This window comes from Salvelinus fontinalis, chromosome 6 (assembly GCF_029448725.1).
Source record: "Salvelinus fontinalis isolate EN_2023a chromosome 6, ASM2944872v1, whole genome shotgun sequence".
NCBI classification, from domain to species: Eukaryota; Metazoa; Chordata; class Actinopteri; order Salmoniformes; family Salmonidae; genus Salvelinus; species Salvelinus fontinalis.
The window spans coordinates 26,458,025-26,479,485 of NC_074670.1; the positions used below are offsets into that span (position 1 = coordinate 26,458,025).

The 21,461-nt window shown below is 45.1% G+C and overlaps 1 protein-coding gene and 1 long non-coding RNA gene across 5 annotated transcripts; one reads left to right on the forward strand and one right to left on the reverse strand.

The window, feature by feature from the left end:
* Positions 1 to 8,891: 8,891 nt before the first annotated feature.
* LOC129857479 (bromodomain-containing protein 2-like) lies at positions 8,892 to 17,326 on the reverse strand. Of its 4 annotated transcripts, none has more exons than XM_055925777.1 (12): positions 17,181 to 17,326; positions 15,208 to 15,496; positions 14,856 to 14,993; positions 14,542 to 14,692; positions 14,171 to 14,328; positions 13,498 to 14,007; positions 13,159 to 13,287; positions 12,577 to 12,813; positions 11,888 to 12,147; positions 11,015 to 11,343; positions 10,613 to 10,738; positions 8,892 to 10,516 (listed from the first exon to the last, which is right to left on the reverse strand). In XM_055925777.1, exons 1-12 carry the CDS (start codon positions 17,210 to 17,212, stop codon positions 10,389 to 10,391), a joined length of 2,487 nt encoding a protein of 828 aa, XP_055781752.1. In that variant the 5' UTR covers positions 17,213 to 17,326; the 3' UTR covers positions 8,892 to 10,388. The 4 variants fall into 4 exon arrangements, with proteins under 4 accessions (XP_055781752.1, XP_055781750.1, XP_055781751.1 ...); XM_055925775.1 differs by having other exon boundaries at positions 12,565 to 12,813; XM_055925776.1 differs by having other exon boundaries at positions 15,208 to 15,499.
* Positions 17,327 to 17,452: 126 nt separating this feature from the next.
* Positions 17,453 to 20,896, forward strand: LOC129857482 (uncharacterized). The gene is made up of 2 exons (XR_008759908.1): positions 17,453 to 17,617; positions 18,141 to 20,896. It is a non-coding gene; the product is annotated as an uncharacterized LOC129857482 (long non-coding RNA).
* The last annotated feature ends 565 nt before the right edge of the window (positions 20,897 to 21,461 follow it).

Here is a 21,461-nt window from a genome sequence, read left to right on the forward strand (position 1 = left end):
ATTTTTTATTTTTTTATTTTTTTAAATAGGTAGGCCAGTTGAGAACAAGTCCTCATTTACAACTGCGACCTGGCCAAGATAAAGCAAAGAAGTGTGACAAAAACAGAGCGATAACACATGGGATAAACAACCGTACAGTCAATAACACAATAGAAAACCTGTATACAGTGTGTGCAAAGTGAGGTAAGGCAATGAATATGCCAATAGTGGCAAAGTTATTACAACTTAGCAATTAACGCTGCAGTGATAGATGTGCAAGTAGAAATTCTGGTGTGCAAAAGAGCAGAAAACTAAAAACAAATATGGGGATGCTGTAGGTAGTTTGTTGGATGGGCTATTTACAGATGGGCTTTGTACAGCGATCGGTAAGCTGCTCTGACAGCCGATGCTTGAAGTTAGTGAGGGAGATATAAGTCTCCAACTTCAATGATTTTTGCAATTCGTTCCAGTCATTGGCAGCAGAGAACTGGAATGAAAGGCAGCCAAAAGAGGTGTTGGCTTTGGGGATGACCAGTGAAATATACCTGCTGGAGCACGTGCTATGGGTGGGTGTTGCTATGGTGACCAGTGAGCAGAGATAAGGTGGAGCTTTACCTAGAAAAGACTTAGATGACCTGGAGCCAGTGGGTTTGGCAACGAATATGTAGTGAGGGCCAGCCAAAGAGAACATACAGGTCGCAGTGGTGGGTAGTATATGGGGCTTTGGTGACAAAACAGATGGCACTGTGATAGACTGCATCCAATTTGCTGAGTAGAGTGTTGGAGGCTACTGTGTAAATGACATCGCCGAAGTCAAGGGTCGGCAGGATAATCAGTTTTACAAGGGTATGTTTGGCAGCATGAGTGAAGGAGGCTTTGTTGCGAAATAGGAAGATGAAATTCTAGATTTAATTTTGAATTGGAGATGCTTAATATGAGTCTGGAAGGAGAGTTTACAGTCTAGCCAGACACCTAGGTATTTAATAGTTGTCCACATATTCTAAGTCAGAACTGTCCAGAGTAGTGATGCTAGGCGGGCGGGATGCATTTTGTTTTACTAGCTTTAAAGAGCAGTTGGAGGCCACGGAAGGAGTATCGTATGGCATCGAAGCTCGTTTGGAGATTTGTTGACAGTGTCCAAATAAGGGCCAGATGTATACAGTATGGTGTCGTCTGCGTAGAGGTGGATCAAAGAATCACCCGTAGCGAGATAGACATCATTGATGTATACAGAGAAGAGAGTCGGCCCGAGAATTGAACATGTGGCACCACCATAGAGACTGCCAGAGGTCCGGACAACAGGCCCTCCGATTTGACACACTGAACTCTGTCTGAGAAGTAGTTGGTGAATCAGGCGAGGCAGTCATTAGCGAAACCAAGGCTGTTGAGTCTGCCGATAAGAATACGGTGATTGACAGAGTCGAAAGCCTTGGCCAGGTCAATGAAGACAGCTGCACAGTACTGTCTTTTAATCGATGGCGATTATGATATCGTTTAGGACCTTGAGTGTGGCTGAGGTACACCCGTGACCAGCTCGGAAACCGAATTGCATGGTGGAGAAGGTACGGTGGGATTCGAGATGGTCCGTGATCTGTTTGGGATCCAGATTCTGCAGCTCTTTCAGGACATCAGCTGTCTGGATTTGGGTGAAAGAGAAGCAGGGGGGGCTTGGGCCAGTTGCTGCGGGGGGTGCAGAGCAGTTGGCCGGGGTTGGGTTAGCCAGGTGGAAAGCGTGGCAGGCCGTAGAGAAATGCTTATTGAAATTCGATTATCGTGGATTTATCTGTGGTGACAAGTGTTTCCTAGCCTCAGTTCAGTGGGCAGCTGCTCTTATTCTCCATGGACTTTAGTATCCCAAAACTGTTTGGAATTAGTGCTGCAGGATGCGAATTTCTGTTTGAAAAAGCTTGCCTTTGCTTTCCTAACTGTGTATATTGGTTCCTGACTTCCCTGAAAAGTTGCATATCGCGGAGACTATTCGAAGCTAGTGCTTTGTCTGCGCTTATAGACTGCCCTCTTCAATTCAAACTAATGGGATTCAAGTCCGGAGGCGGCCATTGCAAAATGCAGATTGTGGTAAATTAACCATTTGTTGGTGGATTTTGATGTGTGCTTGGGGTTATCGTCTTGCTGGAAGATCAACGTGTCGCCAAGTGTCAGCCTCCTGGCAGAGGCAACAAGGTTTTGGGGTCAAATGTCCTGGGACTGGTTATGATGTTCATGATGCCATTGACCTTAACAAGGGCCACAGGACCAGGGGAAGCAAAATAGCTCCGTAACATCAAGGATGCACCACCATATTTTGCCATAGGCATGAGGTACTTTTCTGCATACTGTATGCTTCCGTTTGTCAACGCCAAACCCACCACTGGTGTGTGTGGCCAAAAAGCTCTATGTTCATATCATCGGACCAACACTGCCTGGAGGTTGATCAACGGCATCGGGACTTGTATTAGAACTAGTGCTATGGTCAGATGACATGAAAATAGAGCTCTTTTAGACTTTATTGCTCATCTTTATCAAGGGTGCCAATAATTATGGACCAGACTGTAGTGTTTGAAAATATAAGCTAGGAAAGCCTCACACAAGCAAACAACGAATGGTAAGCAAACTGATTCCATCATATGGACACAATTTGAATAGTATGGTAAAGACTTTAAGTATTATTTCTGCTTTGTTAAGCAGTGGCATTTTGGGCAAAGAAAGAGTTATCTTATGCCATGCACATCAAAGCAGTCAATTGACCTACTGGAAATAAGAAAAAAAGTTCAAATGTGACATTTGGGTGCACAAGGATTGTCTATGCAATTCTCTGTTTTGATGTATGGAATGTAAAGATTCCAGCAGTATATATCAGACATGTTTATTTATTGCAAAATATGTCAAACACAATATAGAAAAATGCCTTACCTATTCACAAAGCTTGACCTGAAACAGTAAAATATGTCTACATTATGAAACCTGTTGATATCGAAAATAATCCAATAGATTTCTAGTTACATAAAATCTCCGTCCATTATGTGATGTTGTACCTTACTTGTTCTTCCACCAGGAGTAAAATCCTCCAATAGCCATGGCTACACCAATGAAAAGGGAACACACCACTATTTCCATTTTAAACCGTTTAGTATCCAGGCATGAGGTATCTGGGAATGGAATTATGTAAAACATTACACTACCACAAAGCTGCTACCAATCCAGTAACTTCAAAATCTATTGACATTTTTTAAATATTTTTTATAATTAAACTCACTACTCCACTTCCCTCCAGCATGGACAGCTCTCCTTTGCGAAAGGGCTTGGTTAGGCAGACTTTGACAGTGGGAGACACTGGGACATTGGATGACGTAGAAATTAAGTTGTCTGTCTGATTAAGGTCCACAGACCGAAACAGCAACATGTTTGTAAACAAATTTTTTATCAAACTTGACTTAATGTACAGTACGTGCAAATCACTAAGGAAAGAAACATAAAAATGACTTACCTATTCTTTCCAAAGTGCTCAGTTTGAAGAATCTTGCACTGTATGGGCAAATAGTCTCCACTTCTGGACACTTCTCCATTTTCCAAGCTTGGCTGTTGTAGTGATCTGCATTGCATATGCCATACTCCCCAAAACCCATATACTTCTGAACCCTGGAGCCATAGATCGTCAATTTCTGGTTGAACATGTTTTTTTACAAAGTAGATCATGTCGTCAATGGTGTCATCATATTCAGTCAACTATCCCCTGGAACTGGTACCCACCTGAAACAAATCATTCATTTGGACTGCTGTATCCCTTTCCATGTCATTGTGCAAAGAGGTCATCTCAAAAAATGTGTTGTCGCTTACAACATGGATCCATTTAGGAAAAATCTCCTAATCATTGCCTTTGTGGAGTTGTTATACTGTATTGTTACAAAAGATCTGTTAACTTCATTTGATACATTCTTCATGCATTTCATCACAAAAATTGGATTGACTCACCCGCTGGTGTCTCCCAGGTCTGAATGACAGGAAGTCCATCCAAGCCCAATGCCTAGGCTTAAAGACATACTTTAGTACAACAGCATCAGTATGGTTTAACAGAAATTGCCCTCACAATAGTGAACTGCATTATAGTCGCCAGCACAGTTGTAGGTTGCTGAATATGATAATTGTACTTAGTATTGTTGCATGGAGCCCTTGCTGTACTGCTGATAGTTGATTGTTACCTATGTTCTTAAGGCCCAACCAGACCTCTTGGCTTTTTTGATAAACCAGACTCCTGTTGCTACTCCCACCACTCCTAGAGTCACACTTCCAACACACACTGCTGTCGTTACAGTTTGGTGGTCCGTGTGCACTTCAACCTCTGGACACATATAGTGAAGAAACAACTGCGTAGCCTCTTCTGTAGCCTGTCAACTATGTGTCTGTCTATCCCTGTTCTCTCCTCTCTGCACAGACCATACAAACGCTTCACACCGCGTGGTCGCTGCTACTCTAACCTGGTGGTCCCAGCGCGCACGACCCACGTGGAGTTCCAGGTCTCAGGCAGCCTCTGGAACTGCCGATCTGCGGCCAACAAGGCAGAGTTCATCTCAGCCTATGCTTCCCTCCAGTCCCTCGACTTCTTGGCACTGACGGAAACATGGATTACCACTGATAACACTGCTACTCCTACTGCTCTCTCCTCATCTGCCCACGTGTTCTCGCACACCCCGAGAGCTTCTGGTCAGCGGGGTGGTGGCACTGGGATCCTCATCTCTCCCAAGTGGACATTCTCTCTTTCTCCCCTGACCCATCTGTCTATCGCCTCCTTTGAATTCCATGCTGTCACAGTTACCAGCCCTTTCAAGCTTAACATCCTTATCATTTATCGCCCTCCAGGTTCCCTTGGAGAGTTCATCAATGAGCTTGACGCCCTGATAAGTTCCTTTCCTGAGGATGGCTCACCTCTCACAGTTCTGGGTGACTTTAACCTCCCCACGTCTACCTTTGACTCATTCCTCTCTGCCTCCTTCTTTCCACTCCTCTCCTCTTTTGACCTCACCCTCTCACCTTCCCCCCCTACTCACAAGGCAGGCAATACGCTTGACCTCATCTTTACTAGATGCTGTTCTTCCACTAATCTCATTGCAACTCCCCTCCAAGTCTCCGACCACTACCTTGTATCCTTTTCCCTCTCGCTCTCATCCAACACTTCCCACACTGCCCCTACTCGGATGGTATCGCGCCGTCCCAACCTTCGCTCTCTCTCCCCCGCTACTCTCTCCTCTTCCATCCTATCATCTCTTCCCTCTGCTCAAACCTTCTCCAACCTATCTCCTGATTCTGCCTCCTCAACCCTCCTCTCCTCCCTTTCTGCATCCTTTGACTCTCTATGTCCCCTATCCTCCAGGCCGGCTCGGTCCTCCCCTCCTGCTCCGTGGCTCGACGACTCATTGCGAGCTCACAGAACAGGGCTCCGGGCAGCCGAGCGGAAATGGAGGAAAACTCGCCTCCCTGCGGACCTGGCATCCTTTCACTCCCTCCTCTCTACATTCTCCTCTTCTGTCTCTGCTGCTAAAGCCAATTTCTACCACTCTAAATTCCAAGCATCTGCCTCTAATCCTAGGAAGCTCTTTGCCACCTTCTCCTCCCTCCTGAATCCTCCTCCCCCTCCTCCCCCCTCCTCCCTCTCTGCTGATGACTTCGTCAACCATTTTGAAAAGAAGGTCGACGACATCCGATCCTCGTTTGCTAAGTCAAACGACACCGCTGGTTCTGCTCACACTGCCCTACCCTGTGCTTTGACCTCTTTCTCCCCTCTCTCTCCAGATGAAATCTCGCGTCTTGTGACGGCCGGCCGCCCAACAACCTGCCCGCTTGACCCTATTCCCTCCTCTCTTCTCCAGACCATTTCCGGAGACCTTCTCCCTTACCTCACCTCGCTCATCAACTCATCCTTGACCGCTGGCTACGTCCCTTCCGTCTTCAAGAGAGCGAGAGTTGCACCCCTTCTGAAAAAACCTACACTCGATCCCTCCGATGTCAACAACTACAGACCAGTATCCCTTCTTTCTTTTCTCTCCAAAACTCTTGAACGTGCCGTCCTTGGCCAGCTCTCCTGCTATCTCTCTCAGAATGACCTTCTTGATCCAAATCAGTCAGGTTTCTAGACTAGTCATTCAACTGAGACTGCTCTTCTCTGTGTCACGGAGGCGCTCCGCACTGCTAAAGCTAACTCTCTCTCCTCTGCTCTCATCCTTCTAGACCTATCGGCTGCCTTTGATACTGTGAACCATCAGATCCTCCTCTCCACCCTCTCCGAGCTGGGCATCTCCGGCGCGGCCCACGCTTGGATTGCGTCCTACCTGACAGGTCGCTCCTACCAGGTGGCGTGGCGAGAATCTGTCTCCGCACCACGTGCTCTCACCACTGGTGTCCCCCAGGGCTCTGTTCTAGGCCCTCTCCTATTCTCGCTATACACCAAGTCACTTGGCTCTGTCATATCCTCACATGGTCTCTCCTATCATTGCTATGCAGACGACACACAATTAATCTTCTCCTTTCCCCCCTCTGATAACCAGGTGGTGAATCGCATCTCTGCATGTCTGGCAGACATATCAGTGTGGATGACGGATCACCACCTCAAGCTGAACCTCGGCAAGACGGAGCTGCTCTTCCTCCCGGGGAAGGACTGCCCGTTCCATGATCTCGCCATCACGGTGGACAACTCCATTGTGTCCTCCTCCCAGAGTGCTAAGAACCTTGGCGTGATCCTGGACAACACCCTGTCGTTCTCAACTAACATCAAGGCGGTGACCCGTTCCTGTAGGTTCATGCTCTACAACATTCGCAGAGTACGACCCTGCCTCACGCAGGAAGCGGCGCAGGTCCTAATCCAGGCACTTGTCATCTCCCGTCTGGATTACTGCAACTCGCTATTGGCTGGGCTCCCTGCCTGTGCCATTAAACCCCTACATCTCATCCAGAACGCCGCAGCCCGTCTGGTGTTCAACTTTCCCAAGTTCTCTCACGTCACCCCGCTCCTCCGCTCTCTCCACTGGCTTCCAGTTGAAGCTCGCATCCACTACAAGACCATGGTGCTTGCCTACGGAGCTGTGAGGGGAACGGCACCTCCGTACCTTCAGGCTCTGATCAGGCCCTACACCCAAACAAGGGCACTGCGTTCATCCACCTCTGGCCTGCTCGCCTCCCTACCTCTGAGGAAGTACAGTTCCCGCTCAGCCCAGTCAAAACTGTTCGCTGCTCTGGCACCCCAATGGTGGAACAAACTCCCTCACGACGCCAGGTCAGCGGAGTCAATCACCACCTTCCGGAGACACCTGAAACCCCACCTCTTTAAGGAATACCTAGGATAGGATAAAGTAATCCTTCCAACCCCCCCCCCCCCCCCCCCACTTAAAAGAGTTAGATGCACTATTGTAAAGTGGTTGTTCCACTGGATATCATAAGGTGAATGCACCAATTTGTAAGTCGCTCTGGATAAGAGCGTCTGCTAAATGACTTAAATGTAATGTAATGTAACTGATGTGTTACCTAGTTTTCCAAAAGGCATCTAAAGACTCTCAGACCATAAGAAACCAGATTCTCTGGTCTGATGAAACAATATTGAATTCTTTGGCCTGAATGCCAAGCGTCACGTCTGGAGGAAACATGGCACCATCCCTACAGTAAAGCATGATGGTGGGAGCATCATGCTGTGGGGATGTTTTTCTGCGACAAGGAATGGCAGACTAATCAGGATTGAGGCAAAGACAAACAGATCAAAGTACAGAGTTCCTTGATGAAAACCTGCTCCAGAGCTCTCAGGACCTCAGACGGGGCTCGAAGGTTCACCTTCCAACAGGACAACCCTAAGCACACAGGCAAGACAACGCAGACATTCTCTGAATATCCCTGAGTGGCCCAGCCATAGTCTGGACTTGAACCCAATCAAACATCTCTGGAGACCTGAAAATAGCTGTGCAGCGATGTTCCCCATCTAACCTGACAGAGCTTGAGAGGATCTGCGGAGAAGAATTGTAGCGTCATACCCAATAAGACTCGAGGCTGGAGTCGCTGCCAAAGGTGCTTCAACAAAGCACTGAATAAAGGATCTGAACATTTATGTAAATGTAATTTTTTTTAAATATTATAAATTGGCAAACATTTCTAAAAACCGCTGTCATTATTGGTTTTTGTGTGTAGATTGATTAACTTGTTTGTTTTCCTCATCAATTTTAGAATAAGGCTGTAATGTAAGAAAATGTGTTAAAAGGTCAAGGGGTCGGAATACTTTCCATAGGCACTGTATAAATAATAGGGGTGTACTGCATATACATTATCACAAACAAATATAAAAGAGGTCTCATTTTAATATATACAGTTTTCAAATGAGTGGCATGCTCCTGAGGCAGCAATCCAGTCAACCAGGAGGCAAAACAATGTTCAGGACATGTTCTGGACTAATAAAGCATGGCTAAGAGGAGGATAAATATAGAGTATAAAAGAAAAGACTGGGGGAAAAGACTCTGGTGGAAAGAAACATGATCATTTGACCACTGAAATACAGTACTATATATATTATATATATATTATATATAATATATATATATATATATAATATATATAATATTATATATATATAATATATATATAATATATATATTTACAGTATATATATATATATATAATATATATATATATATAATATATATATAATATAATATATATAATATATATAAATATATATATATATATCATATATATATATATAATATATATATATCATATATATATATCATATATATATATAATATATATATATAATATATATATATATAATATATATATATATAATATATATATATATAATATATATATATATAATATATATATATATAATATATATATATATATATATATATATAATATATATATATATAATATATATATACACACACACAATTTCCTTAGACATCTAACAGCCTAGCTTCTGTACATCTCATCTGGTGTATCTCTTGGTCCAAACTTCAATTTAGGATGTCTGCTCCTGTATACATGATGATGTTGAAATGTTGATGGCTGACATGCAAACCATTGTGGAACTGCATCAACAGTGGACTAATGAAACAAATACCAAATGATTGATTGGAATTTTCCTTTAAGCACAGAGTTAACGGAATTGCTTAGAACTGAAGACCAATCAGCTTCTATGACTGCTGCGATTGTAAGACTGCAGTGTCACCATACAGAAACCTACTCCTTTCCTGAGAAATGACACATGGACTGTTTCTTAAATGGTAAGGTGTCATACATGTAGGACAAATCTCACTGTCAAGGAAAACAGTTTCAGTAGTTAGATCTCTTAAGAGTAACATATGGAATGGAAATAAAACTCTCCTTTTGCCTCTGAACTTTATGTCCAGCTGAATGTAGGTCTGTTAGCAGTAAGAAGATGTAAAATGAAACAGACAGCAACAACAAAAATGTACTGACTCGTGACTGCAGCTATAAGACTTGACAGAAAATACATACGTCTGAAAATCTGATCTGAAAATCAACCACTAGACAGTGACGGCCTCGTAGGGAAAGAACAGATAAGTGTAAGCATTACAATACTCACTCCACATAGCTTCTGGGAGGGCAAGTGGGGTTTCTGCCATACTGCTTATACCCATTCAGTTCTTATCAATCTATGAGTGCACATCAAGAAGTGTCCAACGTGGGACTGGGCACATCTCACATCCTTTCACTACTCCGCAGTCTCCCTCTTTGGGGGATCGCCATAAAATTATTCTTTATAAAAGAAACGTAGATAAATTGTACAAGTATTTACACAGGGAGGAGAGGGATAACAATGCATTTGTGTTAGGGGGTCTTGAGCAGAATCAAAGAGTTGGGCCAATGCGGTTTCTGTCTGAACGTTCTGAGAGCCACTTCCTCCTCCATAGCTGTTGCTAAGTGATAGACGCCACTTCCTCCTCCATAGCTGTTGCTAAGTGATAGACGCTTCTCCGCTGTGCTGTTTATTTCTGATAGTTTCAAAACCTATGAAGATGTCCAGCGAAAGCAGATATGCAATTTGTTGACACCACAACACAGTAAAGACTTGGATATACATTATCCTGAATGGTCATTTCATTGAGAACAGTCAGAGGGGCTCTCGTATTGTTACATTACCAACATTGAGAATAAAGGCGCTAACATGGCAGCTGTTCTTAAACCTGGCTGAACTCTATGTTTCTGGTCTTGAGTATCCTTAGTGACCTTCACGTGTCCTCCACCCTGCATACAAATCCCACCATTATCATTCATCTTGGAGTGTTCGTGCTGGGGTGCCTTTCGAGGGAGGGGCATACTTCTCCCTCCCTTGACCGTCCCAGGAGTCCTCGTCCTGGGGCTGCTGCATGTCCCTGAGCTCTACGGGGGGGTTCCCTCCCTCTCCCACTGTCTCATCAACCCGAGTCTGATTCACTGGTGTCAGAGGAGGAGGATGACGAGGAGGAGGAAGAGTCTGAGCTGGAGCTGCTGCCGCTGAGGCGGGAGGGCTGGGCATGGGGCTCCACGCCGCTGAGCTTCTCCGCTGCGAGAGAGATACAAAGTGGGAATAGGATTAGCATTTATCTCAATGCTAAATGCTACATGTGCAAAAGCAGCTCCGTGTGTCTGTGGTTCTCACCCTTTGGTTTCTGGGGTTTCTTGCCAGAGTTGAGCTGTCCGCTGACATCCTGCAGCCTCCTCTCCAGCTCCCTCTTCTTCTCCAGGGTCAGTTCTTCTCTGGACTTGCCGGGGCCCCCTTTCTTCACTGTTAGACACAGACAGGAGGACAGGTTACATACTCAGCCCACACATACATATAAAAAAATTCCATAGTGAAAGACTGGTTCCTTTTGTATGGTATTAGTCAACCAGAGCGCTAGCATGTAGCATTTTTTCACCACAGCACCAGTTCGTAGCATCAGTTCTTTGTAGCATAACATGGCATTAGCAAGTGTCTGCAGTGACAACATGATGCATTCCCTTTCACACCATACTAGCTAACCACAGCTAGCATTAGCTATCGCTATCTGTTCCCGCTCACCATAGGGCTTACGGGGCTTCTTCCTCAGGCACATCATGACGTAGCGCTCCAGCTCCCGCAGCGTTGACGGCTTGAGTGTCTCAAAGTCGATTTCGATCTCCTCGGGGTTGGTGTCGCGCAGCGAGGGCTCGCGGGACTGGATGATGTGGACGACGCGGCCCAGCTTTTCGCCGGGCAGCTTGTTGATGTCCAGGCTCAGCTGGCGCTTCTCGTCGTACGACATGGGAGACGTCGTCTCCTCCTCCTCCTCGGAGTCGTAGTGGGGTAGCATGGAGAAGGTAGGCGAGGCGTAGTAGGGCATGGTAGCAGCCTGAGACTTCTTGGTGTTTCTAAGGGGGGGGGGGGGTTGGGGGGGTAGAGACCGTGGAGTAGTACTAAAGAAGTTGTATGCAAACTTTTCCAGCAGGGGACAATTTTTTCATGCCTGAACTTGTGGGGACCCAATTATCATTTTTGTCACAATTTCTCGTGACCCCACCCAAAATATAATAACCTACATTTCGGTACATTTACATTTTTACATCAACAAATCACCTTCAATTAATTACATTTTCATCTCTTATCAAAATGAACTTGATATATGGTCCCATACAATAATCTGTACTCTGCGACCCCACTGCAGTTTCTAGAGAGACAAACAGGTCAAGTTGGAAATTGGAATGTGATGAAAGAGTGGAAGTATAAAATGGTGTAAGAAACTTTAAAAAAGCAAAGCGAGGAAACAGAAAAGGTGGAAAGAGGAAGAAATGTGAAAGTCTACAAAATGAGAGACGGAAACAAGCAAGGTAGGAGAAATAGAGGACATGGATCACAGATGGAAAAGTTGAGTAAAAGCAAAGAGAAAGGTCGTGTTTGAGGTCAGTGTGTGCTTACTTGTTGCCCTTCTTGCCGGGGCCTCTCTTGCCCTGTGAGGAGGCGGGAGCTGAGCTCCTGCTACTAGATTTACTCTTCGGCGTCCTCATCGGCATCTCCCAGTCCTCACCCCCTACCTCCGCGCTGGGCCGTCCTCGGCTTCGCTTCTCCGGCTTCTTCTTCTTCTTTTTCTCCTTCTTGTCTTTCTTCTCTCTCTTCTTCTTGTTCTTGACAATTGGGCCCTGGGAGAGGGCTGCCAGCTGCTCGTGTACGGCTCGGAGCTGTGACCGGGGGGCAGACCAGAGGTGGAGTGTTCAACTGGACAAACACACTTCACTTATATGGCTAGGTCATGAAGGAATACTGTGATATTTTTTTTATTTAACTAGGCAAGTCAGTTGGTAACAAATCCTTATTTACAATGACGGCCTACCTTAGTGTAATAGTGAGAAAATAAGGCAAAAGGCAGGCTTATGTACATGCATGTTTGAACACAGACAGAGTACTTTTATAAACATGTACACCAAATGAGTGAAAGTATGTATACAAGCATGGATTTGTCAGAATATTAGAAAAACCTGTGTTGGACAGAAGTCTAAACTCTTGATGCAGTCTATGCTTGTGATGTGTAGATGAAAGCAGGCCTGTTAGGTGTGTGTGGTGCAGTGTGTTAGGTGAACGGGGGGGGTTGAGTCTACCTGTGTACACACCTGGTCCTGTAACTCGGCCAGGCGGTGTGCTCGCTCCTCCTCGCTGTCCGAGCTGGGGCTGCTCTCGCTCTCGCTGCTGGGTTTGCTCTCCGACGAGGAGGAGGACGACGACGAAGACGAGGAGTCACCGCCGCCGTGAGCGTGAGTGCCCATGCCGCCCCCCATGCCACGGGACTTGGGAGGAGCCTGCTGGAGGGGCTCGTCGGGCATCTTGGCGAAGCGGAACTCAAACACGTCCTGGATGGACAGACGGACAAAACGGAGTGAGTGAGAGCTTGTTTTTAACTCCATTGTGGATCATGTCCCTTTTTGTTTTGTTACACAATAATAACAGTTATCACGAGAGACAAAGTTGTAGGGACAGAACAGAGAAATGGAGACCAAAACGATTGACATATTAGTCATTAAGTAGACTTATCCAGAGTGCCTTGCAGTCACAGTGCGTTCAGCCACGGTAGGTAAGACGACCACATACCGCAGTCATTGCAAGTAAAACCCACAGCATGCAGTGGACATAGAGGTCTGGCAACAAAGGTGAACTAAGGGTTCCAGGGTGAGTTGTGGTGACGGAACCGAGCTCACCTGCAGCTTGCGGGCCATGCCCACTACATCATGGTCGGGGGGGTTGTATTTGTAGCAGTTGGAGAACATGAGTCGGACGTCAGCGGAAAACTGCTGCGAATCCCAGTACTCCCGACTGTCCATCCTCCTCTGAGAGAAAGATAGGAGAGAAAATAGACATTTTTAAACTCCAACTGATAAAGGAGAGGACTCCAGACAGGGATAAGCCTCCTTCGTTTCATACTGTGACAGATATCCACGCAAAACAAATCTGAGAAGATATGAGGTAATAATCTATGAACTGTGTATTCTAGCCACATTGAGTCACGGCAGTGCGACATCTCTATCTTGCAAGCTGACCTTGATGTTGCTGAGGTCCATGGGGCACTTGATGATGTCGTGATAGTCGTGCAGGCCCAGGGCCGAGGCGTCCACGGGCTTGTAGAAGGGCCAGGCGTAGGCCGCGTGTTTCTTGGACAGCAGATCCTTCAGTACACTGTTACAGTAACGCAGCTGTTGGCTCAACTTGGCCCGCCGCGGCGCCTTAGGCTGCACAGAGTCCGGCAGATCCTTTTTGGGGGGCTTGATGGGGCGTCCACTGCCCCCTCGCCGAGCCAAGGTCTTCCCGCCTCCGGCCATCATGGGCTGGAGCAGAACGGGGCCTCCTGGGCCCATGGGTCCTCTAACCAGGTTGGGAGGGGGGTCCATGTCCCCCAGGGGGGTGAGGGAGAGGGTGGAGGGGTCGTGGCTCAGGCCTTGCCCGTGGCCTCCTTTCCCCAGGCCCACAATCCGACCCCCTCCTACGGCCAAGGGCATGGTCATCATAGTGGAGGGAGTGGTGGTGTCCGCCTTCCGCTTCACTCCCTTCTTCTGCACAGAGAGAGAGAGAAGTTACAGTATGGTATTCTGTTTGTCAATGGAGGTTCTGTAGCCTATATACAGTGTGAAGGCAGCAACAAGTGTGTAGCGTCAATACAATGTACAGTACTATAGCAAGTTCCTATTCAGGTCTTAGTGAAGTGAGGTGTGGTACCTTGGCGGTGGGCAGTGTGGGGGGAAGGCTCAACAGCTGTGTGGGGGGCAGACTCTTGGGCAGCATGGTCTGGGGGGGGGTGTCGGAGTCACCCGTGTCAGAGGAGGAGGGGGAGTATGCTGACTGGGATACCGCAGGGACCTGGTGAGCTTTCGACGCTGAAAGATGGACAGAGAAAAATCAGACAAGAACACACACACATACTGGTAATACTACCAAGAATATTATGCCCAAAAATGTACAGTGCACTACACGTTAAACAAGGTTGTTCCAACTCATATTTAACCAAACATACACAGTACATTCACCAACTCTTCGTTGAACATTGCCCTTGCGTTCTTTTCCCCACCACATTCTCCAGAGTGACTCACCGTTGGACTTGCGGCCTCCTTTGCCAGGCTTGCCCGATTTGCCCCTGGGGGCAGGAGGGGGCAGCTCAATCTCCTCCTGGGGCATCTGGGCCACCTTCTGCAGGAACACCTTCTCCAGGGACTGGGCCATCAGCACTATGTCATCTGTGGGCTGGGAGAGGAGAAAAGGCCTCAGGCACTTTATAATCAACATCCAGTTAACACCGGTACATCTACAGTTGCTGTGAATATGGTAAGACCTTGTTATAAACATATTCGGTCCGTTGTCATTGATGCATTAGCCTGACCTACACATGTAAATATTATGGCCATACCTTGTTGTAGATGTAGCAGTTGGTGAACATGGTGTTGAAGTCCTGCATGCACTCACTGGCACTGCGGTAGTAGTTGTTCTCCAACCGCTTCTTGATGGTTCCCATGTCCATGGGCTGCTTGATGATCTTGTGATAATCCTAGTAGAGCAAGAAAGAACAGAATAAAGAAAAAGAGAGTAATGACTGTTGAATGGTGGTGTGACAAGGATGTCAACTATGGACAAACACTCATAGGTGTAGGCCTACATGGTGGTGGGTTGTAACGAAAGCTTGCAACCCCTATGGCTTTCTAGGACCAGTGTTGGTGACCACTAATCTCTACACTTGTTTATAGACAAACCGTGTAACTCACTGGGAGGTTGAGTCTGAAGGCATCCACTGGCTCATGGAAGGGCCAGGCAAAATGGTGCCTCCACAGAGTCTTGATCATAGCCTTCTGGAGGAACTGCAGCTGGTTGGTCATGCAGCCCTGCCGGCCGGGGTCCCTGACGGGGGGCTGGACCGGGGGAGGGGGCGGCGCGTACGGCAACTGGGGGCTCTCAAAGCCTTCATACAGCAGCGAGGGCTTCCGCATGCGCTTGCCTGGGCCCGAGGCATGGTGCTCCATCCCGCCGCCAGACAGCCCCACCACTCCCAGAGAGCTGCTGACCAGGAGAGAGGAACAGAGGGTGGGAAAGGTTGAAGTAGTGGGATAGACAGGACAGGCCGTGGGAAGACAGAAAGGGATGTATTAGGGGAGATACCTTTGGGCAGAAAACTTATTCATATGCTACAATTATCCCTCAGCCCTGGCATTTCAAAAGTAGTAAGATACAATATGCTTGATATTTGCGATATTTCATCATTGCCCTACAGTCAGTGTCAACTTATTCTGCATTGAAAGCACAGGAGGCCAAATTTCATGACAACAAACTTTAATGTGCAGGCTATACAATTCAAGCAGGAAAGCATTAGGAAGGAACCCTTCGCCAACACAGTCCCTTCGCATCTGCTCCCTCACCAATGCAATGAGGATTCTATCAATAGGCTGCCACTTTTGGCACAGCCCTGGCAACCCAGATCACTGGATGGGAAAATCCCTGGGGCAGCATTGAAGCACTACTGTACTAAACATCAGTACTGTACAACACTTAGGGCAGTTAAACTTCCATTCAGTGATAGAATAGTGAAAACATGCAGGTTCTCCCTCTATTCGCTTCCATCTTATGCACTGTGTGGTACAGATTTTGATGATTTTTATCCCAGTCACCCCAAGGCTCACAGCACGCACATGCCATCCCACTGACACAAAAGTAGGCAATGCTCATGAACTGATTTTTCATCTCAGGACTTACACACCAACACGGCTTTGTTAAGTGTAGCTGAGTGTCTGTCAACACATTAGTCATATTATTCCTTGATAACCCGGAAAAAGACGGATAGATAGTATGTTGACCAGTTTACTGCCCTCTCTATGCGTGTTTGTTATACTTAGCCTAACCTCCCAAGTATTTTCGTTGAATTAACTTTGATTTGTGGGTGTTGACCAGTAATAGGCAATAATCAAAGGCATTAGCTAGTTAGATTGTGATATGCTTTCATTCTTAACTGTGGCAATCATTTCAGCCGGCAGAGGCGAGGCTTCTGCGCTTATAGTCATTGTTTATAGTCAGTGTCGCCGCCCCGCCTTTTATGAGTGTTTGTAAACACACCGACGCCAAAACAGACCCTCAGGATCGTCAGTCAAAATCTTCAAACTCCTGTGACTTAAACCCTTGCACAACTATCTAATCAGCTCCTCTTGTTACTAGCTTGTTTATGTGACAAGCGCTAACTTAGCTAGCTAGCTTGGAACCATCGCATCGTTTGTAAACAACTGAATCCGGCTAGTTACCAAGCTATTTAGCCAGGAAGCTACAAATAAATTGCACATCTGCGGCCCTAGTTCTGTTTATTTCTCTGTCATAAGATTTATAGCAGGAAAATGGCGGTGGCGCAGTGCCGGTCAATGAAGCGTTTCATCACCACAGCCAATTTTAAACAATCCCCCAGCACTAAGTTATTGAGTAGGCTAACACACAGTATGTCAATATCCACCCTCACTGCATAACTAACTAAGGGGGTGTTCGGAACAAAACAAAAACATCTCTATATTTACATCTTACTAGCCAAATGAATATTTTAATTGTTTGGTGTCCAAGTGGAGTAGACTAGTTATCTTGCTGATGCACCGACAGTGAATACTAGCTAACTAGGTTTATCCATTCAGTCCCGATTCGTGTTAATTGTCACGCCTGCAAAATCAGTTCCGACCCGAGCCTGAAGGTACAATGTTCCTAAAAGTACCTGTCAAGGGGCGGGTTAACGGCCGATTCCATCAGGATGGATCCGGATTCTTTTTTTGTTCCAAATTTGTCCACTGTTATGTTTCCACTAAATAAAAGCCGAACAGTTCTACAGTGAAATGGCGCCGAAAAGCTTCCGCCTGCCGCTTTATAAACATATCACGTGGCGTTTCCGTGCAATTCCTGTCGGGTTTCTCCGGATTGGCTACTCCGCATAGGTGCTAGATTATGTTTGGCTATCCACGCTGTCTGTAATTTAACATGCCACACCCTACAAGAAAAACATCCTGTTCCTGTAGTTTGGCGGCTAATCTAGCTAGTTAGATAAAAACAACACAGATGATTTGTTTATATAACCGTTACCATCTTTACGTTTACGAAACCGAATGCTTATTACGAGCTACTCCGAATTCTAAATACAAAAAAATATTACCGGTGGTAGGTCTTCCTCATGTCATGACTGCGTACTATTTTCCAATGTTTAGCCCCAAGTATCTAACGGTAGCTAGCTAAAATAGCTAGAAAACCACCAGCCTTTTAGGCACCTACTTTTTCTTGTGGGGTATATCAGCTGTATCCAATGGTTTATATATACACACATCATTGGCTGTATCAGCCTCAGTTGTAGGTTTTATTCAGTCACTAGGTTGGAGCATAACTCAGGTTTTTTATTTGAAGTGGAAATTATGCAATCTGTCACATCAGTGGGAGTCTGGAGCAGTTCAGCCATAACATGATGATCCTGAAATTTAAAGAAGTTGTCAACATCTTGTCATGTTGCATGGCAAAATTTTCAGACAGCTTGATTTTTTTCAATTCGTTTCACATCATTCAAAGGGGATAGGATAAGTAGCCTAACTTTTTATTATAGAGCTGCTGCTTCTTGCCTCCAATTCCTTGCAAACGAGTCTTGCAGTTAGCTTTGCTTCAGTGGGATTTATTTCAGATTTTCTGTTTTCAGATGGAGTGGAGACTGAGGCTGCTAGACTTTTAAGATGCACCCAGGGGAGGTTGCGCACCCCCAAATCGGCCACATGACAAATATTACTGTGGACATCCCTCCCAACATAATTTCAACGGTCTATGGGGCACCCAATACATTGCAACTCTAAAGTTTGGCAGGGGCCCTGGCCCAATGCATCTCTGTGCAAGAGGAGTCACTGCAGTACCTGGTTTGAATCCAGGCTGCATTCAATCACCGGCTGTGATTGTGAGTCCAATAGGGTGGTGCACAATTGGCAGTCTTGTAAATAAGAATTTGTTCTTAACTGACTTGCCTGGTTAAATAAAAAATCAAGGCATTTTAGCAGTTGACTGCAGCAAGATGATGATAAACTAAGTCCATGTGAGATGATGACAGAACTGTATGGGAATCATTATTACAGATGACTATCTAGAGGGACAATCCCTCAGAGTCTCCACATGAGACCTTGATGGAGAAAGTGAGAAAAATCACCAAAAAGTTGCAGATGGACCATAAGAAGATTGCAAGTTCATCTGCCTCATCTAGATATGTGTGCAATGCTTGATAGTGTGTACGATGTTAACAGATAGGTATTTTCTTCTGGGTGCTCTGAAGGGGAAGCTGTCCTCAAGGGGAAGCTGTCCTCAAGGGGAAGCTTCTAACTGTGGCTAATGCCTGTAATATGACTCAGGGTTATTACTCAACCAACTAGAGTGCATACCAATAGTGTTGGATCTGTGACATCCACTTGTATTGATCATATCTTCAATAATGCTGCATGGCTATGCTCCAAAACAATATCAGTTCCCATTGGCTGTAGTGACCATAACATTGTGGCAATAACAAGGAAAGCCAAAGGTTGGGCCTAAAGTAATTTATAAGATATCACACAAAGTGTTTTCTCAGGACTATTTTGTTGAATATGTAAAAAAAATGTATGTTGGTCTGATGTGTATGAAGAAGTGAATCCAGATGCAGCACTGGAAGTTATTCATGCCAATTGTTGCCAAGCATGCACCTGTTAAGGAATTAACTGTGAGAACTGTTGGAGCCCTCTGGATGGATGATGAATTGAAAATTTGTATAGTTCAAAGAAATGGTGTAAAAGAGGGGGCAAACAAGTCAGGCTGGTCAGCTGATTCGTTGACATACTGTAAATTGGGAAATGTACAAAAAGAAGAAACTACCAAATCAAGATAAATTACATAAAACACAGTGGAAAAAGACTTTGGAGTACCTTAAATTACATGGGCAGAATACCCAATTAATCTTCCTCATTCATTGAAGTTGATGGGTAATTTATAACAAAACCTTTTGATATTGGCAATCATTTCAATGACTGTTTCACTAGTAAAGTGGAAAAACTCAGAAGTGAAATTAAAACATTGGTCAGTGAACCATCATTTTTGTATAAAATGTATAATAATGAAAGAGATGAATGGCTGTTTTGAATTTGGTCAAATTAGTGTGGGAGTTGGAAAAAACTATTGTTGTCATCAATAATGATAAGCCAACAGGTATAGAAAACCTTGATGAGAAAATATTGAGAATGGTAGCAGACTGTATTGCCACCCCTATTTGCTATATCTTTAACCAAAGCCTAAAATAGGGTGTCCACAGGCGTAGAAGGAAGCTAAAGTAATTCCACAACCTAAAAATAGTAAAACAGCCTTTTTTGACTCTAATAGCTGCCCAATAGCTGCCCAATCAGTTTCGCTGCCTGCTCTTAGTAAACTGATGGAGCGAATTGTGTTTGACCAAATACAATGCTATTTTTCAGAGAACAAGTTAACTGCTGACATTCAGCATGCATAGAGAAGGGCACTCAACTTGTGCTGCACTGACTCAGATGACAGATGATTGCTTAAGATAAATGGATAATATGATAGTTGGAGCTGTATTATTTTCAGTGCAGCCTTTGAGTTTCTTCAATAACTATTTATGATCAATAACATCACTTGCTTTGGCTTTACATCACCTGAAATCACATGGTTGGAGAGTTATTTATCCAATAGAACCAAGGGAGTGTTCTTCAATGGAAGCTTCTCTAGCATCACAGTACAGTGTCCCTTAGGGCAGTTGCATTGAGCCATTACTCTTCCCTATTTAAAAAATTATTTGCAACTGGTCTTACACATGTATGTCTGTTATGAAAAGATGTTAGATGTTCTGCGTTTTTTCCTCAAAAATCAACTGTACTAGTTGTTCAGACTCTGGTCTTGTCCCATCTTGATTAGTGTCTGGTAATATGGTCAAGTGCAGCAAAGAAAGACCTATTAAAGGCACAGCTGGCTCAAAACAGAGCAATACGCCAAATCCAGATTGTCTGCATAATCAAATAACATTCAGCTCAGACACCCATACATATCCACAACACATGCCACCAGGGGTCTCTTCACAGTCCCCAAATCCAAAACGAATTCACGACCATATTCACAGTATTGCACAGAGCCAGGACTGCATGGAACTCCCTTCCATTCTCCAATTACTCAAGCTAACAGCAAAATTACCTTTTAAAAAGGGAATAAACAACATGTCATGGATCGGCGTTGACAAACACATGCACACACAAATTATTTGTTTTACTTGTATTGTTTGAATTATTATAATTGTCTTGTTTATATATCGTTGTGTTTAAAATGTGTGCGACTGTCTATCAGTGTACCAGTGTTTTGTTACTTCTCATGTTTTGTGTTTTTTTGGACCCCATGGAATAGTTTCTACCTCAGCAAAAGCTAATGGGGAAACAAATACTGTTGCTATGGTGTTACGACAGTTTAGCTGTGATGGACCCGCTACCAAAGATATTTATAACTAACCCAAGACAGTTAGTCGTTTACAGTGTGAGCAAATTAAATAGTGCGCAGAACAAGGTGGGCAAAGCCAAGCACGAGCTAGCGAGATCCTATTGGCACGTTGTATCATGTATTTGCATATTTTCGTTAGGGTACACCTCTGTGAAGTGTGCATGTGCCGAGACAGACTCAATTCGACCGTGCACTCCTAAACAATGCAGTTTATTTTATTACTTTCGCTAAGCGTCAAGTCTATAACACGTAGTGCACTGTGTTCGTAACATTCCAGTATTGGGAACAGCTAAAAGGGTTAAGATCAGATGTTTCATCGATGAGAACATTTGCAGAATGTCAGCCCATTTTCACCTAGTTCCATCCTCTCCCACTACCCGCGACTGGATTTATTTGGTGGTGACATACGTTTTAAACGGATGCTTCAGATTTTCAGCCCCTGTGACATGTCTGGGTTACCCCTCGTCTGTGCTGCTACTGCTGCAGGATCTGGCTGCTCCAGCAGTGTGTA